Source organism: Homarus americanus, unplaced genomic scaffold (genome assembly GCF_018991925.1).
Source record: "Homarus americanus isolate GMGI-L3 unplaced genomic scaffold, GMGI_Hamer_2.0 scaffold2539, whole genome shotgun sequence".
NCBI classification, from domain to species: Eukaryota; Metazoa; Arthropoda; class Malacostraca; order Decapoda; family Nephropidae; genus Homarus; species Homarus americanus.
The window spans coordinates 3122133-3139941 of NW_024725489.1; the positions used below are offsets into that span (position 1 = coordinate 3122133).

Consider the following 17809-nt stretch of genomic DNA (forward strand, 5'->3'; position numbering starts at 1 on the left):
AGAAGGCATTAGAACAAATGTACTAAGTAAACAATATGGCATGTCGGCATCAACTGTGTCTACAATTCTTGCGCAGAAAGAGAAATTTAAAGTGAAAGTGAGACATAACTCTACTAGAGTGTTTAAAGGTAGATCATTAATTGCAGAAACAGAGAGGTTACTTCTTATTTGGATTAAAGAAAAACAAATGAAAGGAGATTCAATTTCTAATGAATTTATTTGTGAAAGAGCTAGGGAAATATAAGAACATTTGAAGGAAGATCAACCTAGTTCTTCTGAAACCGACTTTGAAGAGTTTAAGGCCAGCAAGGGCTGGTTCGATAAATTTAAGAAAAGAAGTGACATTTATAGTGTTGCTAGGATTGGTGAAGCTGCCAGTGCAGATAAAAGGAGCAGCAAAATTTGTAGTGGAGTTCAAGGAACTTCCACAGCAAGTGTTCAATGTGGATGAAACCGGGCCGTTCTGGAAGAAAATGCCCAAAAGGACATTCATCACCAGAGATGAAACTTCTTTACCGGGGCATAAACCCATGAAGGACCGTCTCACTCTATTGCTTGGTGCCAATGTTTCAGGGGATTTCCGACTGAAGCCTATGCTTGTCTACTACTCTGAGAACCCCAGGGTGTTCAAGCAACAAAAGGTGGTAAGAGGACAACTTGGAGTTTATTGGAAGTCCAACCATAAGGCATGGGTAACAAGACAGCTCTTTAATGAATGGGCAGTTGAGGTGTTTTGCCCTTCTGTGAAGTTACCTAACCACCAATAAACGTCCTTTAAAGGCTCTTCTCCTTCTGGATAATGCCCGTGGTCATGACCCTGAACTTGCCAGCAATTTGGAGGCTTGATTTGACTTTGTCAAAGTGTTGTTTTTGCCTCCAACACTACATCAATTATGCAGCCAATGGACCAAAATGTAATCAGCAACTTCAAGAAGCTGTACATGAAGAAAATGTTCAGAAGGTGTCATCAGGCAACTTCCACTGATCCTGATCTAACACTGGCACAGTTCTGGAAGACGCAATACAACATCCTGGAGGCTGTAAAATTGATCGTGCCATCATGGCAAGAAGTCTCCATTCGATCCCTGAATTCTGCATGGAAAGCACTGTGGCCAACAGCAGTCCACGATTTTGAGGGATTTGAGGAAGAAACGGAGTTGGACAAGGAGATTGTGTCCATTGGTCAGTCAATGGGACTTGAAGTGGAGGAGGATTGAAGTGCTTGTGATGTCTCATGAGCAGGAACTTACTCCTGAAGACTTGAAACAACTGGATGAGATGTTAGAAACAGACAGTGGTGAGGAGGAAAGGGAAAGTGATGACCATATGTCTTCTTCAGAATTAAAAGATGTTGTTCACCACTGGGAGATGTTCAGGAAACTGACTTCAAGGCACCCTGGTGTGGAAAAAACAGAACCGATTTTGTGTACTGTTGAGGAAAAAGTGGTCTCCTTCTTCAAGAACCAGCTAATGATCAGGAGGAGAAATGCTCCACAACCAAAAATTGACAGTTTCTTCTCTAAAAGGCAGCGGGAGAAAGATGCTTCCCCTCAGCCTTCCACTTCAAAAAGGAGAGAGGATGTTCATGGTGGAGAATCTGTCAGTCCAGAGTTTCCTGACATTATTATGGAAGGTGACTCACCTTCCAAGAAGCAGTAAAATGCTTCTCCTCCACCCCCACTTCCTTCTCTTCTCCCTTCTTCTCTTCCACCCCCCACTTCAAATTCCCATCAGCATCATCAACCAGGAACCTTCTACATACACACCTCAAAGTAAGTGTACTTTACGGCATTTTTTTTTTACTTTGTATGTAATTTTCAATGAGCTGGAATCAATTACCCAAGATCCCATTGAAACAATGGATTCGGTTAACAAACGACCCTCTGGAACGAATTGTGTTCGTTAACCGAGGGACCACTGTACTCTCAGGTGCACTTCGCAACAAACCACTGTATGTGCTAACACAATCACTCCCAGATATCTGAAATGCAAGTAAAACAGTACTAAATAGTAATTCTAGATGAACATACTGTACTGTACCTCTTTGATTATTGCTGATGTGCTGGAAACTTCATCATCTTGTATTTGCTTGAACTTATTTTTGCTTTTTTTCCTCTTTCTCTTATTTGCTAATGATTCAACTTGCAATTTTTTATTTTCAACACCTTGTACATTATGCTTGGTATTTGAGATAAAATTATTGGAGATCTTCTTCATTGTCTTGACATGATCATCTGGCTTTACTAGATTCATTTTCTTCACTTTTCCATCCTGGGGCCCAAGATGGGAGGTGTTCCTTGCCCTGTCTCTCTTCACTTTCCCCATCACTGAAACATAAACTAAATAATAGAGAAAACCCTTTAAACACAAACTACTGATTTCAATACAGTACAATACTGTACTGAATGTATGCATTTACACTAAAGGTCTGATATATGTACAGGTATAACTATTACTTTATATTAGGATAGGTTTTGGAGATTACCAGGTAAGTTAGGTTTTGTAGATCTTGTTGGTGTAATTATAATGATAAATTATACTGCAGCAATAGCCAGTTTCTTTCATAGACAAATTTAAGTTTTTTAGATCGTAACAACAAAATTTTCAGGTTAATCTCTTGTGGATGATATAAGTAGACTTGATGAGTTGAAATGGGAGTAGCTGTAGTGAGATGGATGTGTAATGTGATGCCGAAAGAGCTAAGAGGGCAACTGGGTATTGAGAGTATTGGCAAAATTCATAGAAGCAGGCTGAGATGGTTTGGGGATGTGGAGAGAATGGATAAGACTAACTGGGTCAAGAGAGGAGGAGAGTCCGTTGTAGTCCAAGAATGACATGGGGAGAGGCTGTAAGAAATGATATTAAGAGTTGAGAACCTGACAAGAGACTGAAAGAGACCATACAGCATGGAGAGCTGCCATCAGATAGCCTATGAAAGTGTGGAAAATGGCTGTAAAATGTTGATGATGATGATTTCCAATGAGAAGAAAGTTGAAGATTACTTGGGCAATTATTGATAACATACCTAACGCTGATTTTTCAGAGAAAATTATTTTTAAAATGCTGCAATTTTGCTGTATTTTGCAGTGGACATTGTTAGAAGACCGCACTGAAGTAACAAAAGAAACCTACCTAATGTAGCTAGCTGTGGGGCTCTACCCCCATGCCCTCCCCCCCAGGATATTAAACAGAAACAACTTACTATGATATGATGTAATTTTATGTATTTTTGTAGAAGTGAGACAAGTCCCCCCCAGACCGAGTGGCTCCTAAACATACATTCAGCGGAGGACAAAATCAACCATCAATTTATCACCACACAATTCAAAGGAGTTGCACTAATGCAAGCCTAGGGGCCCAAGTATCTACCATATGAAGCATGTGCACAAGAAATGATTATCATTCAAACTCAGCAATGAAAATATAGTGAGAACAGACCCATCAAAATAAATTAAGTAGTGATAGGTAACTCGTCAATTTTAACATTTTCAGTCTGACAACTGTATGCTGTTGATTTTCTGTCGGCATTCATTACCTGAAGCTGGAGGAAAACACCAACATATCAAAATGCACGACTTGTGCATTTTTTTTTTCATAAAGTAAGAATGCATCTAATTATTTTGTTTTTATACCCAACTGGATTTTTTAATACTAAAATAGTTTTGTTTTTGTTTTGATTTGAATCTGACCTTTACTTAGTGTGACAATGATTGTTTATGGAGACAAGACCCCTTGACTATTGTGCATTGTCATTTCAATTTTCTTTGTATCATACAAACAACATTTGCAAATTTGCTGCCATTCCATAAAGTTCTTTTGATGCTAACCGTCTCCTCTACCATTATCAAAACTATTTTAGTAATAACAAATCTAGTTGGGCAAAAACCTATGGTTAATATATAGGACTAAGCCGCCAGGGCTGCATAGTGCCAATGCAGCCATATCATCCCATGTCCAGAAAATGAGTCAAATTTCACCATATATCATAGTAAGTTCTTTCTGTTTAATATACCGGGGAAGTTAGGTAAGGTTAGGAAGGTTTGGTTGGTTTTGTTGGTTAGGTCTGTTCTTCATACCCACAAATTTTAAGTAAAGTTTAGTTTTAAAATATCAATTTTTTTAATATATTTCCACAAACTACAACAATGTCCACTGTAATATAACAATGACAATCCGGCGTTTTTATAGCTTACAATCAATTTCGCTAGCAGGTTAGGCCTATATAATTACCAAAAACGAAGCTTTACTGGTATTTATGTTCTATGGTGAAGACTAATACAGTAGGTGCAGTAGTTACAGTGCACAACTGGTCCTGACAATTACCAAATGTATACAAAAAATGTAGGTCTCCCCCAAGACACCCTCTGAAGTCATTGTGAGTAATGGATAATTTTCACTGGCAGTCTTCAATATACGAAGATTTAACATGCATAGTCAGAGCAAAGTATACTGTACTAACTTACCATGGTTGAAGTAAGGTCAAACTCTAAATTACAGAATTAATTGGTGCTAATTATATTTGAAAATCCTCAAGCACATTATAACTAAAGGCTGTGAAACTAGACCATTGCCATTTTCTAGTTACACCTATATTTAATTCCTAACTCTTGCCCCACACTCACCAGGCCAGCATGGGTCTCAACTATCAACACAGGAGTGGGCTCAAGGACACTATAACCCACAGTGTTTCCAGGACACCTCAAGTCTCTGTATAGTGTAAAATGTGTTATTATAAGGAAATTAATTTGGTAAAAAATATACCATACATATATTACATTTGTAAATATATGTGACTAAAACGTATTATTAATTATAGATAAGAGTTTTTTCATTTGAGAATTTAACATTACAATGGGAGACAAATTCAACATGATAACTATAGGGAGCCTAATGAATCCAAGGGAAATAGAGGGAAACGGCTTAAAAGTCAATATTTTACAAGTATTAAATTGGGATAATTCAAAGAGAAAAAAATAAATAAAATTACTAAAAGTTACTATCAATACTTTGTACCGTGGTATGAACCATTTTAAAATATGAAGGTAAATATGAATAGTTAGGTATCCCTCTGTTACCGTGGCAATGTTTGGGCCTCTAGGCTGGCTGTCAGCTGATGGGGCGGGCAGTTGACCGATGAACTGATATTAATAATTTGAGGAAAACATGGCAGCCGAGAAGAACTTGCCCGTTCAGCTGTATGGGACATCTTCCTTATGTTTTGACAAAGATGATTTTATGAAGGTAAGTTTTTGGATCATACATTCACAGTTTACTGCACAGCCTGAGTAAGAGCTTACAAAATAATCTGTAAATTTTTAATTTCGGACATGAGTCCCTAGGGGTTGACCAGTATGTTTTTCCAGTGTATTTTGGTGTGTTTTAAACGAATCTGACCTTCATTTTGGGCGGAAATCGCTCGTGTTTACCCCCCCCCCCTCCTACAATAATGGGGAAGAGCCTGGGAAATCGGGATTTTGGGGTAGGGGAGTAAACGAAAAGAGTCATTTAACCAAACAAACCCTAACCTAACCTAACCTAACCTAACCTAACCTAACCTAACCAAACAAACCCTAACCTAACCTAACCCAGAGCCCCCAGACCCCTGTAGGCCTAGCTTAAACTAACCTAAGTGAACCTAAATGTTTCGGTAGTTTAAAACTTTGGGCCGCGCCATGTCCGAAAGTACAATACCTTAGTTAGAAGTGGATAGAATGATCGTCTTTCGCGTTAAACTCGGCAATAAACTTAAAATGACAACCAACTTCCACCACAGCTAATGTCAGACTGGTCAATGAAATTAAAATCAGTGGATACACTCCATTTCATCACTGGCTCATCACCAACCCTGTTCATCACCAACGACCCATTTCGTCACCAATAACAAATCTGTTTCGTCACCATTAACAGTCGCTGGTATCAGTGACAAATTGTAAGTTATTATTTTACATGAGTAGAAATTACACATGTGTACAGACGACTCAAGAATTATTGTTATTATTATACATGAATATTAATAATTTAATAAAGAAAACAATTAAAACATTGGCAAATAAACAAAATACAGAACAAATGAAGGTGATTTCTTCTTCAGGTTGATTTGCGATTACAACTAGTTGCTGAGCACAGGCTAAAATCATGCACAGGAAAAGCAAATCATGACAAACAAGTCCATCTCTGGAAGCTGTGGGATGAATATGAAGAAAAAAATATTACCACTTCTAATTTCCTAAAAAATTGTCATTGTCTTCTTCCAAGCTTAAGTGAGATGATTGCTGGCGTATTAACAATGTTTTTATTTGATATTTTCGTCTTTAATAAATTGTCTTGTGTTTTATATTATTTTCTATCCCAAGCAACAGTTATTTTCGTGTATATTTTGATGGGAATGAATGCGGTGACAAAACTGGGAAAGCAGTGGTGACGAAATGGGCATACCCCAAATCCGTACCCAGAATGCTTCCTTTGAAAAAATTCAAATGTGATTGGTCGAAAAAAATTTGTGATGATATCGATACAACACTGGCATTGTTTTTCTTGGAGTAAACTTAATCTTTTCTCCATTCACTAAAGTTCTCTGCATGTGGTGGTGATGAAAGCTTCTTTATCCTGTTGAACCTGTAGTGTTATTGTCCTGTAGAGTACCTTTAATGGCATCATGGTGGACACCCTCTGTTTATAACATAAATACAAAAAATATAAAACCCTCGTCATTTTCTAAAGCTACTGCTTAATCGACACCACCATTCAACAGTACAGTACAAGAGGGTCTTGATTTTTTGCAAGATTGGGAGCAAGATGTTTAATTGTTAAGTTTATTTTTATGTACAGTATTGTACAGTAATTTACCATATACAGTACAGTACTGTACAATATAATACCACGGTGGTAAAAATCTAACAATATTACTGGATATTAATAATGAACATTAATTCACTGGAACATGGAAATAAGATGGTGATTCTGAATTTGAGTGTCAGTTTTTCGTTTTACTTATTGTGAAGAATATACTGTATACAGGGTACCCTATAAAAAGTTTAAATTTTCTTTCAGAATGATTTCTCTGTTGACAACTTTGTGCGTATTCACCAAGCAGCAGGCAGTGGTGGCCTGGAAACATTACGTGATGATCTAGGAGTCTATCTTAAGATCCTGCGAAATGCAATGATTGAACTTATAAACCGTGATTATGCTGACTTTGTCAACCTGTCAACAAACCTTACAGGTTTAGACAGGCTAATTGAAGCACTGAAGACTCCATTGGGACAACTTAGAGAAGAGGTTCTGGTAAGAGTAATTTTAGAGCACATTACTGTACTGTATTGATATTCTTAACACTTATGAGAAATTAACAGTTTGGTGGAATGTTTGACCATCATGTTGTAGACAGCACTTTGAGATTACAGGTTCTTTAAAAATTAAAGATTTTTTCTTCAAAATATTAATATTTTTAAACACCCAATTTATTTGGTGTTCATTATTACTTAACTACTCATTAAAGTGAGATATTACTAAAAACTTTTACAGTACATAATGTCGAACCATGTTTCAGAGCCCAAACAGAATGTGTCTTATCACAATGTTATTTTCTTGGTACAGTATTTATTCATTAATTTTCTCAATGTGTGATGTTCTAAAAACTTCATTAGGGCCGGTTGGGTCTGGATGGGTAGACTTCATGCAGGTTCAGCATGGCAAGCCATAGTGGTGGAAATTAACAATTTTGTTACATTCCTAGTTTACTTAAACCTGATTTTACACTTTGAACTTGTACCCAAGTTGGTGTTGGTGGTACAGTGGTAACATATGTATCTCTCACTATTACTGTATGTCAAGAGTTTGAATCCTGCTTGGCAGGGATACACATAAGAAGGGTGTTATCCAGTGTGACCCTACCAAACATCACAGGTTTTCCAGAGTCCGGTTTCCTAATGTACTAACACTGGATAGACCGACCACTCAAACGGCTAATAAGCTGATGTGTGGTGAAATGATAAATAAAGAAAAAATGAAGATAAATCGACTCACTACCTGTAGATCAGGGGATAGGTGGTATGATGCAACAATCCTCGTATACTGTCAGGGAGAACATGAATTAGAAACTGGTGAAATAACCTAAACCAAAGATGGTGCATATTATATCACATGCTGATTTGTATACTCATTTCTTATAAGATCTCTTGGGTCTCTAAAAGACAACTGTTCCCTCATTTGAAGGGACTGTTCAGTGAGGAGGGAAGGATAATTGGTATATCCTGAGGGTGTAATAAACTATCTCTGCCTGATACTGTGCAGGGCTAACTGAGCACCAGAACACCCTATTAAGTAGCTCTGTGTTATAAGAGCTGCTTGACTTTAGGGCATCAGTTGAAATACTGCACTATACCTGTACCATCAAATCCTGGTTCTTACTCCACTTAAAGTTGTGTGAAGAATGGTGTGTGGTAATTTGTTCTATTAAACATACTCTTTTATTTCCAGAGCGTGGAGAAGTTATTAGATGATGCCATTTCAACCACATCAAAAGACTTGGAGAGAAGACAGACCTTAATCAAACAAAAAGCCTTACTACACAGACTTACACAAATATCAAACAGGTATATATTGTATTCCTTATGTTGTATTCAGTTGTTCTTTTTTCCCTTTTGCTTCTGTGCATTCTTTTCAACTAGAGTATTAATATTCTTTTGTTAGTAAATGCATATATTTTTTTAATCTTTATTGTATTGGGGTAGTGATGGTAAATTTTGGTACAAGTTTTAATTAAACCTCCATAAGCCACAGTCTCTTATATACAGCTTCAGAAAGGTAAATTTTTTTTCATGTTTTGGATTAGAAAAAAGAAACAGGATTTTTGTTGCAGCTATGTAAAGAATTGCGGTTCCTCATTGGTAACACTTTAACCCTTGCCTTTCCTCATCACACTTAGTATCTTGTGGCTTGTGTCAAAATATTGTATTATTAATAATTGTGACAAATGACATACGGATTTTTGTTACTAGTTCTCTTGAAACTTTTTATACTACATTTACAGTATCAGGCACAGAAGGAAGATGTGCAGATCAAATTTTTCCATTAAAGAACACAAATGAAACAGGTGTTAAAAGTAGGACTCCGTCAAGGATGTATGGTGTCACCGGGGTTACTGAATATTTTCAGCGGTGGGGTAATAGGAGAGGTAAAAACAATTGAGATGGATATAAATTTGATGAATAATGTTACCCATGCAGGTGTGGAAAGTGGCCATAAAACATGATGATGAATGCATGTCAATGAAAGTGTTCATGAATTCCAAAGTAAGAATAAACAGTACCACGTAATGTAAACCATATACCAGTTTTCCGGCTGAGACTTGCATACACTCTGGGTGAAAGTTAGAGTCTCATTGTCAGCAAACAATTTTAGACTTGACCTTTATATCATCCATTCTAAAAATGGACCAAGAGAAACAGAACCAGATACTGTACACTACTCAAGACATATACAGTAATACTGAAACTCTTCTGACTGATGCCAACAAGGGTAGGAAGAGTCCTGTAATATAAAACAACTTCAAAGGTTTAATGATCTTGTACCAGAGACCAATATAGTCTCCAGATAATCCCCAGTCCAGGCTTATGATGTACCACATAAAGACTAGAAGGACACAAATAGGACACAAGATAGAGTCCTAACAATAATGCTTATACTATTGGTAAATACATCCAACTAATCTGTAGACTCCTCATATGTATTTTGATATTAATATCATTTAAAATAAACAGGTTGGAGACATTAGAGACCCTGTTGCAGTGTGGTGGAAGGGATGCAAGAGATAGTGTATGTGGAGATATTGACTCCTGCGAGGACTCTGGCCCTGGGGAGGGTGATCTCGTAGATCGTTTAGCTGCTGAAGTTAACCATCTTAACTTCTTGGTGTCTCACAGTGAGGGAGCAGCTCTTCTTGATGTTTGCAAACCAGTAAGAAATATGATATACAGTACTTTTAACTTTTTTTGTTTCCAGAATAATTAATCATGTAAGCTAAATTTTGTAGCAGACAATGGGGCTCCACTTTTAAAATTTACCTGTACTGTGCCTATTTTTATTGGTAGCATCACTGTCAGTGACATTTTCCTCTTGTGTTGGGCCAATAAAGTAGCTGTCATAATTATTACCACTCCAGTACAGTACTGTGCTGTACTGTATTCAGTGATAGAAGTGAAGTTAAATCAGAAGAATCCGAGACAAAAATTTTTAAAATCTGGTCCCTTTTAATGTAACTAAAGTACAATATTCAGTTTTGAACTACTTTTTCCTATCTGAAAAGTGAAAAATAATCTTGTTTCTTCAGTTAATATCCTTTTAAGAATATATTTTTCCTAAATTTACACAACAAGCTTTTAGAAAAAACCCTACACACACACATCAAGGGTCTAGACAAGACTATTTACTGTCCTTGTTCAATACAGGATATTTCCAGATACCTTTGTCAGCCTCTCACCATCATCTGATGTTATGATGAAAATAAAATAAACATATATGTAACAATGGAGTTTTTGTCGGTAGTTCGATGCAGTGGATAAAATAATTAGTATCTTGGAAAATCTGTAAATTGGAGTTGGCCTTACAGTATATATTCATAACATTAGATGTAATGCTTATGACAACTGTATATCTGACTCCTCTCTTCAGAACTGTGCAAGAGCTTTAGAATATTGTCAACTACAGTATATACTACAAGTATACATTACAAGTATATTGTAATCAGTCTTTTAGTTTGATCAGCCAAATAACCTTAGATAAATTTTTGTCTTACAGAGAGTTGCTGAGGTGTGCCAGTTTGTGGAACACGGCTTAGAACGAGGCCTTCGTGAGGGAGTCTTTAATAAAGATTTACCAGTGCTGAAGCAGACATTACACACTTATGCAAGTCTTGGCAGTGTAAACCATGCACACCAGCTTGTCAGGGAACTCATTAGAAAAGAACTGGAAGATGTAAGGCTTAAATTATATAATAATTCTAGTATGTATAGTATGTATACAGTACAGGCATACCCCGGTAACCGACGCATATAGGGACCGGGAATAGTCGTTGGCTAGTGAATCAGCGGTTATCGAAGCAATTAATCCCATAAGAATATAAAAAATTCAGGAGCTTATCTTTTCTTTTCTTTTATCCTCTTCACCACTGATTGGCTCGTTAGCTGCTTGGGCGATCGGTCACGTCTTTGATTACTTTTCCTTTTCTTTTATCCTCTTCACCAAAAGATCAGCTTGTTAGCCGCTTGGGCGATCGGTCACGTCTCTGTCACGCACTGTTGGCAAGTACTGGGCATGCACCGGCTCCTGAATGTACCTGAACCCGCTCCAGTGTTGGTCAAGTCTTGTCTTGAAAGAGCCCACACTCGGTGCCGTCACAACACTTTCTGGTAGATTGTTCCAAGAGTTTACAACCCTCACTCTGAAAAAGTTTGCCCTCACAGTTTTCTGGACCTGCGGCTTCTTTAATCTTGAGCTGTGACCCCTTGTGGGGAGAGTGTCCGCTAGCTCCAAGTAAGGACAATCGACTGAGTAGTGCCCCTTGAGATGCTTATACACCCCCAAAAACTCCCATCTACCCTTGATATATCTCTGTCGTGCACAATGTCAAGCAAGAAAATAAAGCAGATGTATAAAGTAAACACAATAAGCATTAAATAAGTACCAGTAGTAGGCAGCTATCAAACAGGGAGGTAATACTGCCTGGGAAGAAATTGGAAGCATAATGTGTTGTCTAATGGTAGACCCTGCTGCCATATGGCATCACAAAAATTGTGACCAAGTCCCAGGTTGCTGATCTGACTTTCTGCTTCATTTACACACAATTGCAGGGTCTCAATTCTTTCTCTTACTCTTGACAACACAACATACATACTGTATATCTTTTCCCACTCTTGATTTATTTATTTTTTAATTTTTGTATTTACAGTATTTTTGGTTGTTATCATTATTATTATTATTATTTTTTTTTTTTATTAATTTTTATTAATTATTGTTATTATTATTGTTATTATTATTATTATTATTATTATTATTATTATTATTACTGTATTATTATTATTATTATTATTATTATTATTATTATTATTATTATTATTATTATTATTATTATTATTATTATTATTATTATATTTTCACCCCCCAGGCTGTGATATGGGTTAGTGACCTGTGCCCGGGTGGGCTAATCCCCGTATAATAAAAAAAAAGTAATGTAAAGCATAAATTGAGACGTATTTACCTGCATTGAGGATGGTAGAGACGGTCTAGGGTGGCATGTTCAAGTCTCTACCAATCTTTGCTGGTCCATCGCCACTCTTATTATGTCTTATTACGCCTTATCACTTCACATCAAGCAGGGGCAGCACAAGAAAAACTATCACTGGGGCATTTGGGCATGATTGCGTAACACTAAATCAGAAATTAAAAAAATCAAGTCTCTGCCAGTCTTTGCTGGTCCATCACCACTCTTATTATGCCTTATCACATCACATTAAGGTGCCCCTAAGAGGAGCAGCACAAGAGGAACTATCACTGGGGCATTTAGGCATGATTGTATAACACACGAAGTTGGAAATAACTATTAAAAAAAAACACGAAGTCAGAGACAAGTGGTAAGTGTAAACAAGAGCAGAGAGGCTGGAAAGAGTCAGAGGCAGCACACAGAGCCCTCTCAAGGCAAGAATTTGCACCAGGCCACTGCCCGCCAAATTTAAAACAGCTCTGCCGCTCCTCTCCTGATCATTGGATATCTGGGGTATCAATGAAACTTGGGGGTGTTTCCCTTATATGTAATCGTCGGTTATCTGAATTGGTGGTTATTGGGACATCGCTTTTTGGGGTATACCTGTACTGTACAGTACAGCGGTCCCTCGGTTAACGAACACAATTCGCTCCAGAAGGTCGTTCGATAACCGAAACCATTGTTTCAATGGGATTTTGGGTAATTGGTTCCAGCTCACCAAAAATTACATACAAAGTAAAAAAAAAAAATGCAGTAAAGTACACTTACTTTGAGGTGTGTATGTAGAATGCTCCTGGTTGATGATGGGAATTAGAAGTTGGGGTGGAGGAGAAGGGAGAAGAGAAGGAAGTGGGGGTGGAAGAGAAATCACCCCATGCTTCATGCCATCATTTCACCCATAAAATTTTAAGTTCACTAGGTGTAATTCAGATTATTTTCTTTAAATCAACACTGTACTGCACTATAATTGTCAATATGTAAAATAAATTTCAGAATGACCAATAATTGTACTGTAAAAATGTAAAAATAGTTTATGTTCAAGAGAGCCACAAGCAAGATCCAAACTGAGGCCTTGGTGGGTGAGTGAAGTGGCTGATAGGCGCACCAAAAACTAGTTCCCTGTACTGCAATTATGTTAAATAAGTGTTAAAATGACTACAAATTTTAATATAAAACTTGGAAAATTATTGAATAGTACAACCTTCTTGATATTTACTCCAATTTTAACGAATGTAAGCCCTAGAACCGAATTCTGTATTGGCAGACTAATCTTCCAGCTGGTGAGCAAGCCAAAGCATGTCGAAACATCTTCGTAAGAATTTCGTTAACCGAAATGAAGATTCTTATGGAAGGTAATTCGTAACCGAAATTTCGTTAACCGAGGGACCACTGTATATGATAAGCAACGGGATGTTGGAGGATGGGGTTAGTCAGAGATTGAAGGATGGGCAGAAGCACCTGAACAGCATGGTACCATAGTTACTGAGAGACTGCCAATAGCTGTGGTGTACAGTGAGGTCTAACCTACACCTGGCTTTCATTATGCAGCAACAACCAATGAACTACAGTGGTCCCTCGGTTAACGAGCGCCTCGGTTAATGAGGTTTCGGTTAACGAGCAATCCCTCGATTAACGAGTTTCTTACCAGCCAACCTCCACATGTTTTAGCTTGCATTTGGAGGTCCACCAGCTGTAGTATTAGTCCGCCAATACAGTAATCGGTTCTAGGGCTTAAATTCCTTACCCTTTTAGTAAATATCAAGAAGTTTATACTATTCAATAATTTTAAAAGTTTAATATTAAATTTTTTAGTCATTTTAACAATTATTGAACATAATTGAAGGTAGGGTCACTAGTTTGTGGCACGCCATCCAGCCTGCCAACACAGCATACAGGCGTCAGTCTTTTTGTCTTCTCAGTGGAGGTAACATCTTGCTTGAGACTCTTCAACTAAATGCTTTTTTTCTGTGTTTACAAGCAAATTATTGGTCATTTTGAAGTTTATTTTACATATTGACAATATATAATGCAGTGCAGTGTTGATTTAAAGAAAATAATCTTGAATTACACCAAGAGAACTAAAATTTTATGAGTGAAATGGCACCATGGGGTGACTTCTCTTCCACCCCAATGCCTTCTCTACTCCCTTCTCCTCCACCCCCATTCTAATTCCCATCATCATCCAGGAGCCTTCTACACACACACCTCAAAGTAAGTGTACCTTTCTACCTTTTTTGTTGAATTTAGGCAATTTTCGGTGAGCTGGAACGAATTACCCAAAAACCCATTGAAACAATGGTTTCGGTTAACGAGTTTTTCGGTTAACGAGCAACCTTCTAGAACGGATTGTGCTCGTTAACCGAGGGACCACTGTATTTAAATTTCAAATGTCTTTCCGGATGTGTTTGTATTTAATAAAAATATTGATTTATATAATACTATATATTAATATTTTGCTCAATAAAAATGTGCTAGAATGCATATTAACCCCCTAGACCTGGGCTAGGGTGCCACTAACCGTGTCCCCCCAACAAAATCGAGAAAAATCAAAACTTTTCCAGAAATAATTTTTAACCTTTTTAAATGGTAAAACAATAAAAAATATATAAGAAAAAATATATATTGACCCTCTAGAACTTCCCTGTGGCAGCAGTGGTGAGGGAGATAAAGGGATAGTGTTGTTTTGACAGCTGACACTCGTGGTCACTACTCACTTAGTGGCCATTTTCTGCTTGTCTTTGTGTCTGGGATGGCCAGTAATGTATATATTTACTGATCATAATACTTATTTGCTATAAATAATTAATTTAGAATATTTTATTTGCATTATTTTTCATAAAACGTGCTTGGCAACACACGCAGTCTGTGGCCAGGCTGTCTGGCTCTCTTTGTGTTTGGTAGAGCAAATAATGCATAAAATAATAATAATTCCACAAATAAATTAAATACATTTATAACATAATCATAGCTTTATTTTCCAGTAATAATACATTGCAATACTGTACAGTACTGTACAACTTCAGTACTTTTAGCAATATTACTTTGATACAACATGATAGAATGGACAAATAATTAAAATGAAAAAAACAAAAATAGGTAATTACAATGAGGAAACTTCCCTGTGGCCGAGCGTGTGGTGTGACGGGCAAATAGTTACACTGGAACCTGATAACCCGCGCTGGGCATTTAAACAGTAGCAGGAAAAGGTGCGAGCTCTGGAATGTCACCTGGGGCACGCCAGTCGGGCGTTCCAGTATGTCACCCAGGGCGTAAGGGGTAATGATTGAATAATAACCCTTAGACTTTGGGTTACATCGTATGACGTGCGTCTGTAGAGCTTCGGGTGATGTCATATGATATTTTTATCTTTCACAGGCTTATTTGAGTAGAAAGGGCGGGCCTGGCTAGATTTAGTTGCCAAGTAGGTACAGTGGGGTATGCTATAACGAACGGATTCTACTACGAATATTCCTATAACGAACGGTTTTACCTATAAAATTGAGAATGCTATAACGAACGAAACTCCTACAACGAACATTATTTAATGTTTTTTTTTTTCTAATTTATTGTTTTTTTATTACAAATATTAATGATATTCTTTATTTCAGGGGTTTAGATGCATCTTTATGCACTTTTTTACAATTTTTACAATTTTATATTATATTTTTCAGTGTTAAGTGGTTGTATTTGGGGGCCTGGAACGGATTAATCCTATAACGAACGAATGCTATAACGAACAAGGTTCTAGAACCAATTAGATTCGTTATAGCATACCCCACTGTATTTATCTTTCACTCACACAGGAGAGCCTCCCAGTCTCTTTTTCAGTAGCTTCTCAGCTTTTGTGATGAAGGCATCTCACCCTTGGACTGGACTCACTTCACCATGTGTTTCCTCCCCTAAACACATGTCTTATATTGTGATTAATTACTGGAGCAGTAATAATTATTGTTAATTGTGTAAATATAATAACAAAGTAAAACAAGTATCCTGTACCTCATACGCCATTTCACAAACATTCTTGACTCTTCCTATTCCCTGTGTTGTCAACCTGTGGTATGGCCATGTATTTATTTCCTATTTATATCATGCATGGCCAGATTTTAAGACTAGGAATGCTTTTTATTTGTTTTTTAAATGTTCCCGAATATACCCGCGTGGAGGTAGGAGGGGGGGGGTGCCGACCATAACCCAAAGCCCAGGTGTTAAATAATGTGACCCATTGTATCTTGGATATCATACTGCACAACCTATTTAGACACTGTATGAAGTTGTGAAGCGAACTATGTGCAAAGTGTGGAGTGAGGATTAGATGTGTGTATGTAACATACAAAAGGATCAATTGAAGGAACAGATGAAAACAGAATTTCGAGAAAACAAATAATTTACAACCAAAATAATAAGGAAAGAGGGAGACTGAGAATCAGTGTTGGAGTAAACCACACATGACAATGCTTTACATAAAATACACTGCTAGATAAAAGGAGACTGCAGTGGATATAGACAGCTACCAAGTACAGTACTGTACTGTATTTAGAATGAGGGATATTGTAAGTGGAAGGTAAAGAGGAGTGTTTGGGGATGTGTATAGGAGATTGTGAATGAACCTTCCTTTTGGATGATAACAGATTTTTGTATTGGATATGAAATTTCCCAATGAATTTTATTTAATTATTGTGCTTACATTTTTTACATAAAAATATAGAAAGACAATGATTCTTATGGATGTTAATGGTAAATTTGACAGGTGATCAGTGAACCAGCTCTACGCTCAGACCCCCGGGGGCTCCCTGGCATGTACTCTAACACCTTAGCAGCTGTCAATAATGTGTGTCAACCTCTTCTCTCAGTCACCACAGGTCATGGGTTGGTTTTCTTGTATTTTTTATTTAGATTTGTATTCAGACTATCAAGCATAGCATCATCCAGATTTGTGTTTCATAAAACATTGAAAATTTTTGCTATCTAATAAAACATGGGGCTTGTAATATTATTTTTCTTATATCCATAATATTTTTTTCTAGATCGGATGTAGTAAGAGGTTACAGCTTTTTGGAACGCTCTGCATGGCCTGAAATTGTTACAGCTCTGGAGACGGGCACTCAGCATATTTTCAATCCAGGGAACCCAGCCACATTTCATCAAGTAAGACAGTAAATTCAACCTATTTACTTATACTAATGTTTGAGAACAGTACAGTCATATAATATCCTCTGCAAAGTTAGTATTGACTACTGTACTGTACAGTACTGTACTGTGTTCTGGTTCTTACGGGACTTCACTCATGACCAATGTACTGTACAGGCTGTGCACAACCAGTTTTAGCTTTTGTGTGTGTGTGTGTAGAAACACATATGGGAAACTCAAAATGTACTGTATATGCAGTGTTTATTTTTTGTCACACTTGTTACAAGATTGGAAAAGGTATCATTTTCCACTTAGTCACCTTGCTTTTCAACACACTTGGTTTAGTAGTGCATAAGAGTTTCTATTTTAAGTACGTATTCACAATCATCACTTTTCAATTAGTTAGCTGGAACACTATACAGT

General features: G+C 37.1%; 2 protein-coding genes across 3 annotated transcripts in view; one reads left to right on the forward strand and one right to left on the reverse strand.

Annotated features, from left to right (window-relative positions):
* LOC121864989 (CCAAT/enhancer-binding protein zeta-like) overlaps positions 1–4707 on the reverse strand; it is a 42621-nt gene extending 37914 nt beyond the window's left edge. Inside the window, exons 1-2 of one of the 2 annotated variants that reach the window (XM_042364249.1) lie at positions 4623–4707; positions 2041–2327 (exon numbers count right to left, since the gene is read on the reverse strand). In XM_042364249.1, coding sequence (XP_042220183.1) covers positions 2041–2325 — 285 coding nt within the window. In that variant the 5' untranslated portion in view covers positions 2326–2327; positions 4623–4707. Of the gene's footprint in view, positions 1–2040; positions 2340–4622 lie in introns of both variants that reach the window. The other variant, XM_042364250.1, reaches the window with a different exon arrangement.
* A 357-nt stretch (positions 4708–5064) lies between these two features.
* LOC121864990 (conserved oligomeric Golgi complex subunit 2-like) overlaps positions 5065–17809 on the forward strand; it is a 31532-nt gene continuing 18787 nt past the window's right edge. Inside the window, exons 1-7 of the mRNA XM_042364251.1 lie at positions 5065–5241; positions 7051–7284; positions 8479–8594; positions 9762–9957; positions 10798–10974; positions 17007–17125; positions 17284–17404. Coding sequence (XP_042220185.1) covers positions 5164–5241; positions 7051–7284; positions 8479–8594; positions 9762–9957; positions 10798–10974; positions 17007–17125; positions 17284–17404 — 1041 coding nt within the window. The 5' untranslated portion in view covers positions 5065–5163. The remainder of the gene's footprint in view (positions 5242–7050; positions 7285–8478; positions 8595–9761; positions 9958–10797; positions 10975–17006; positions 17126–17283; positions 17405–17809) is intronic.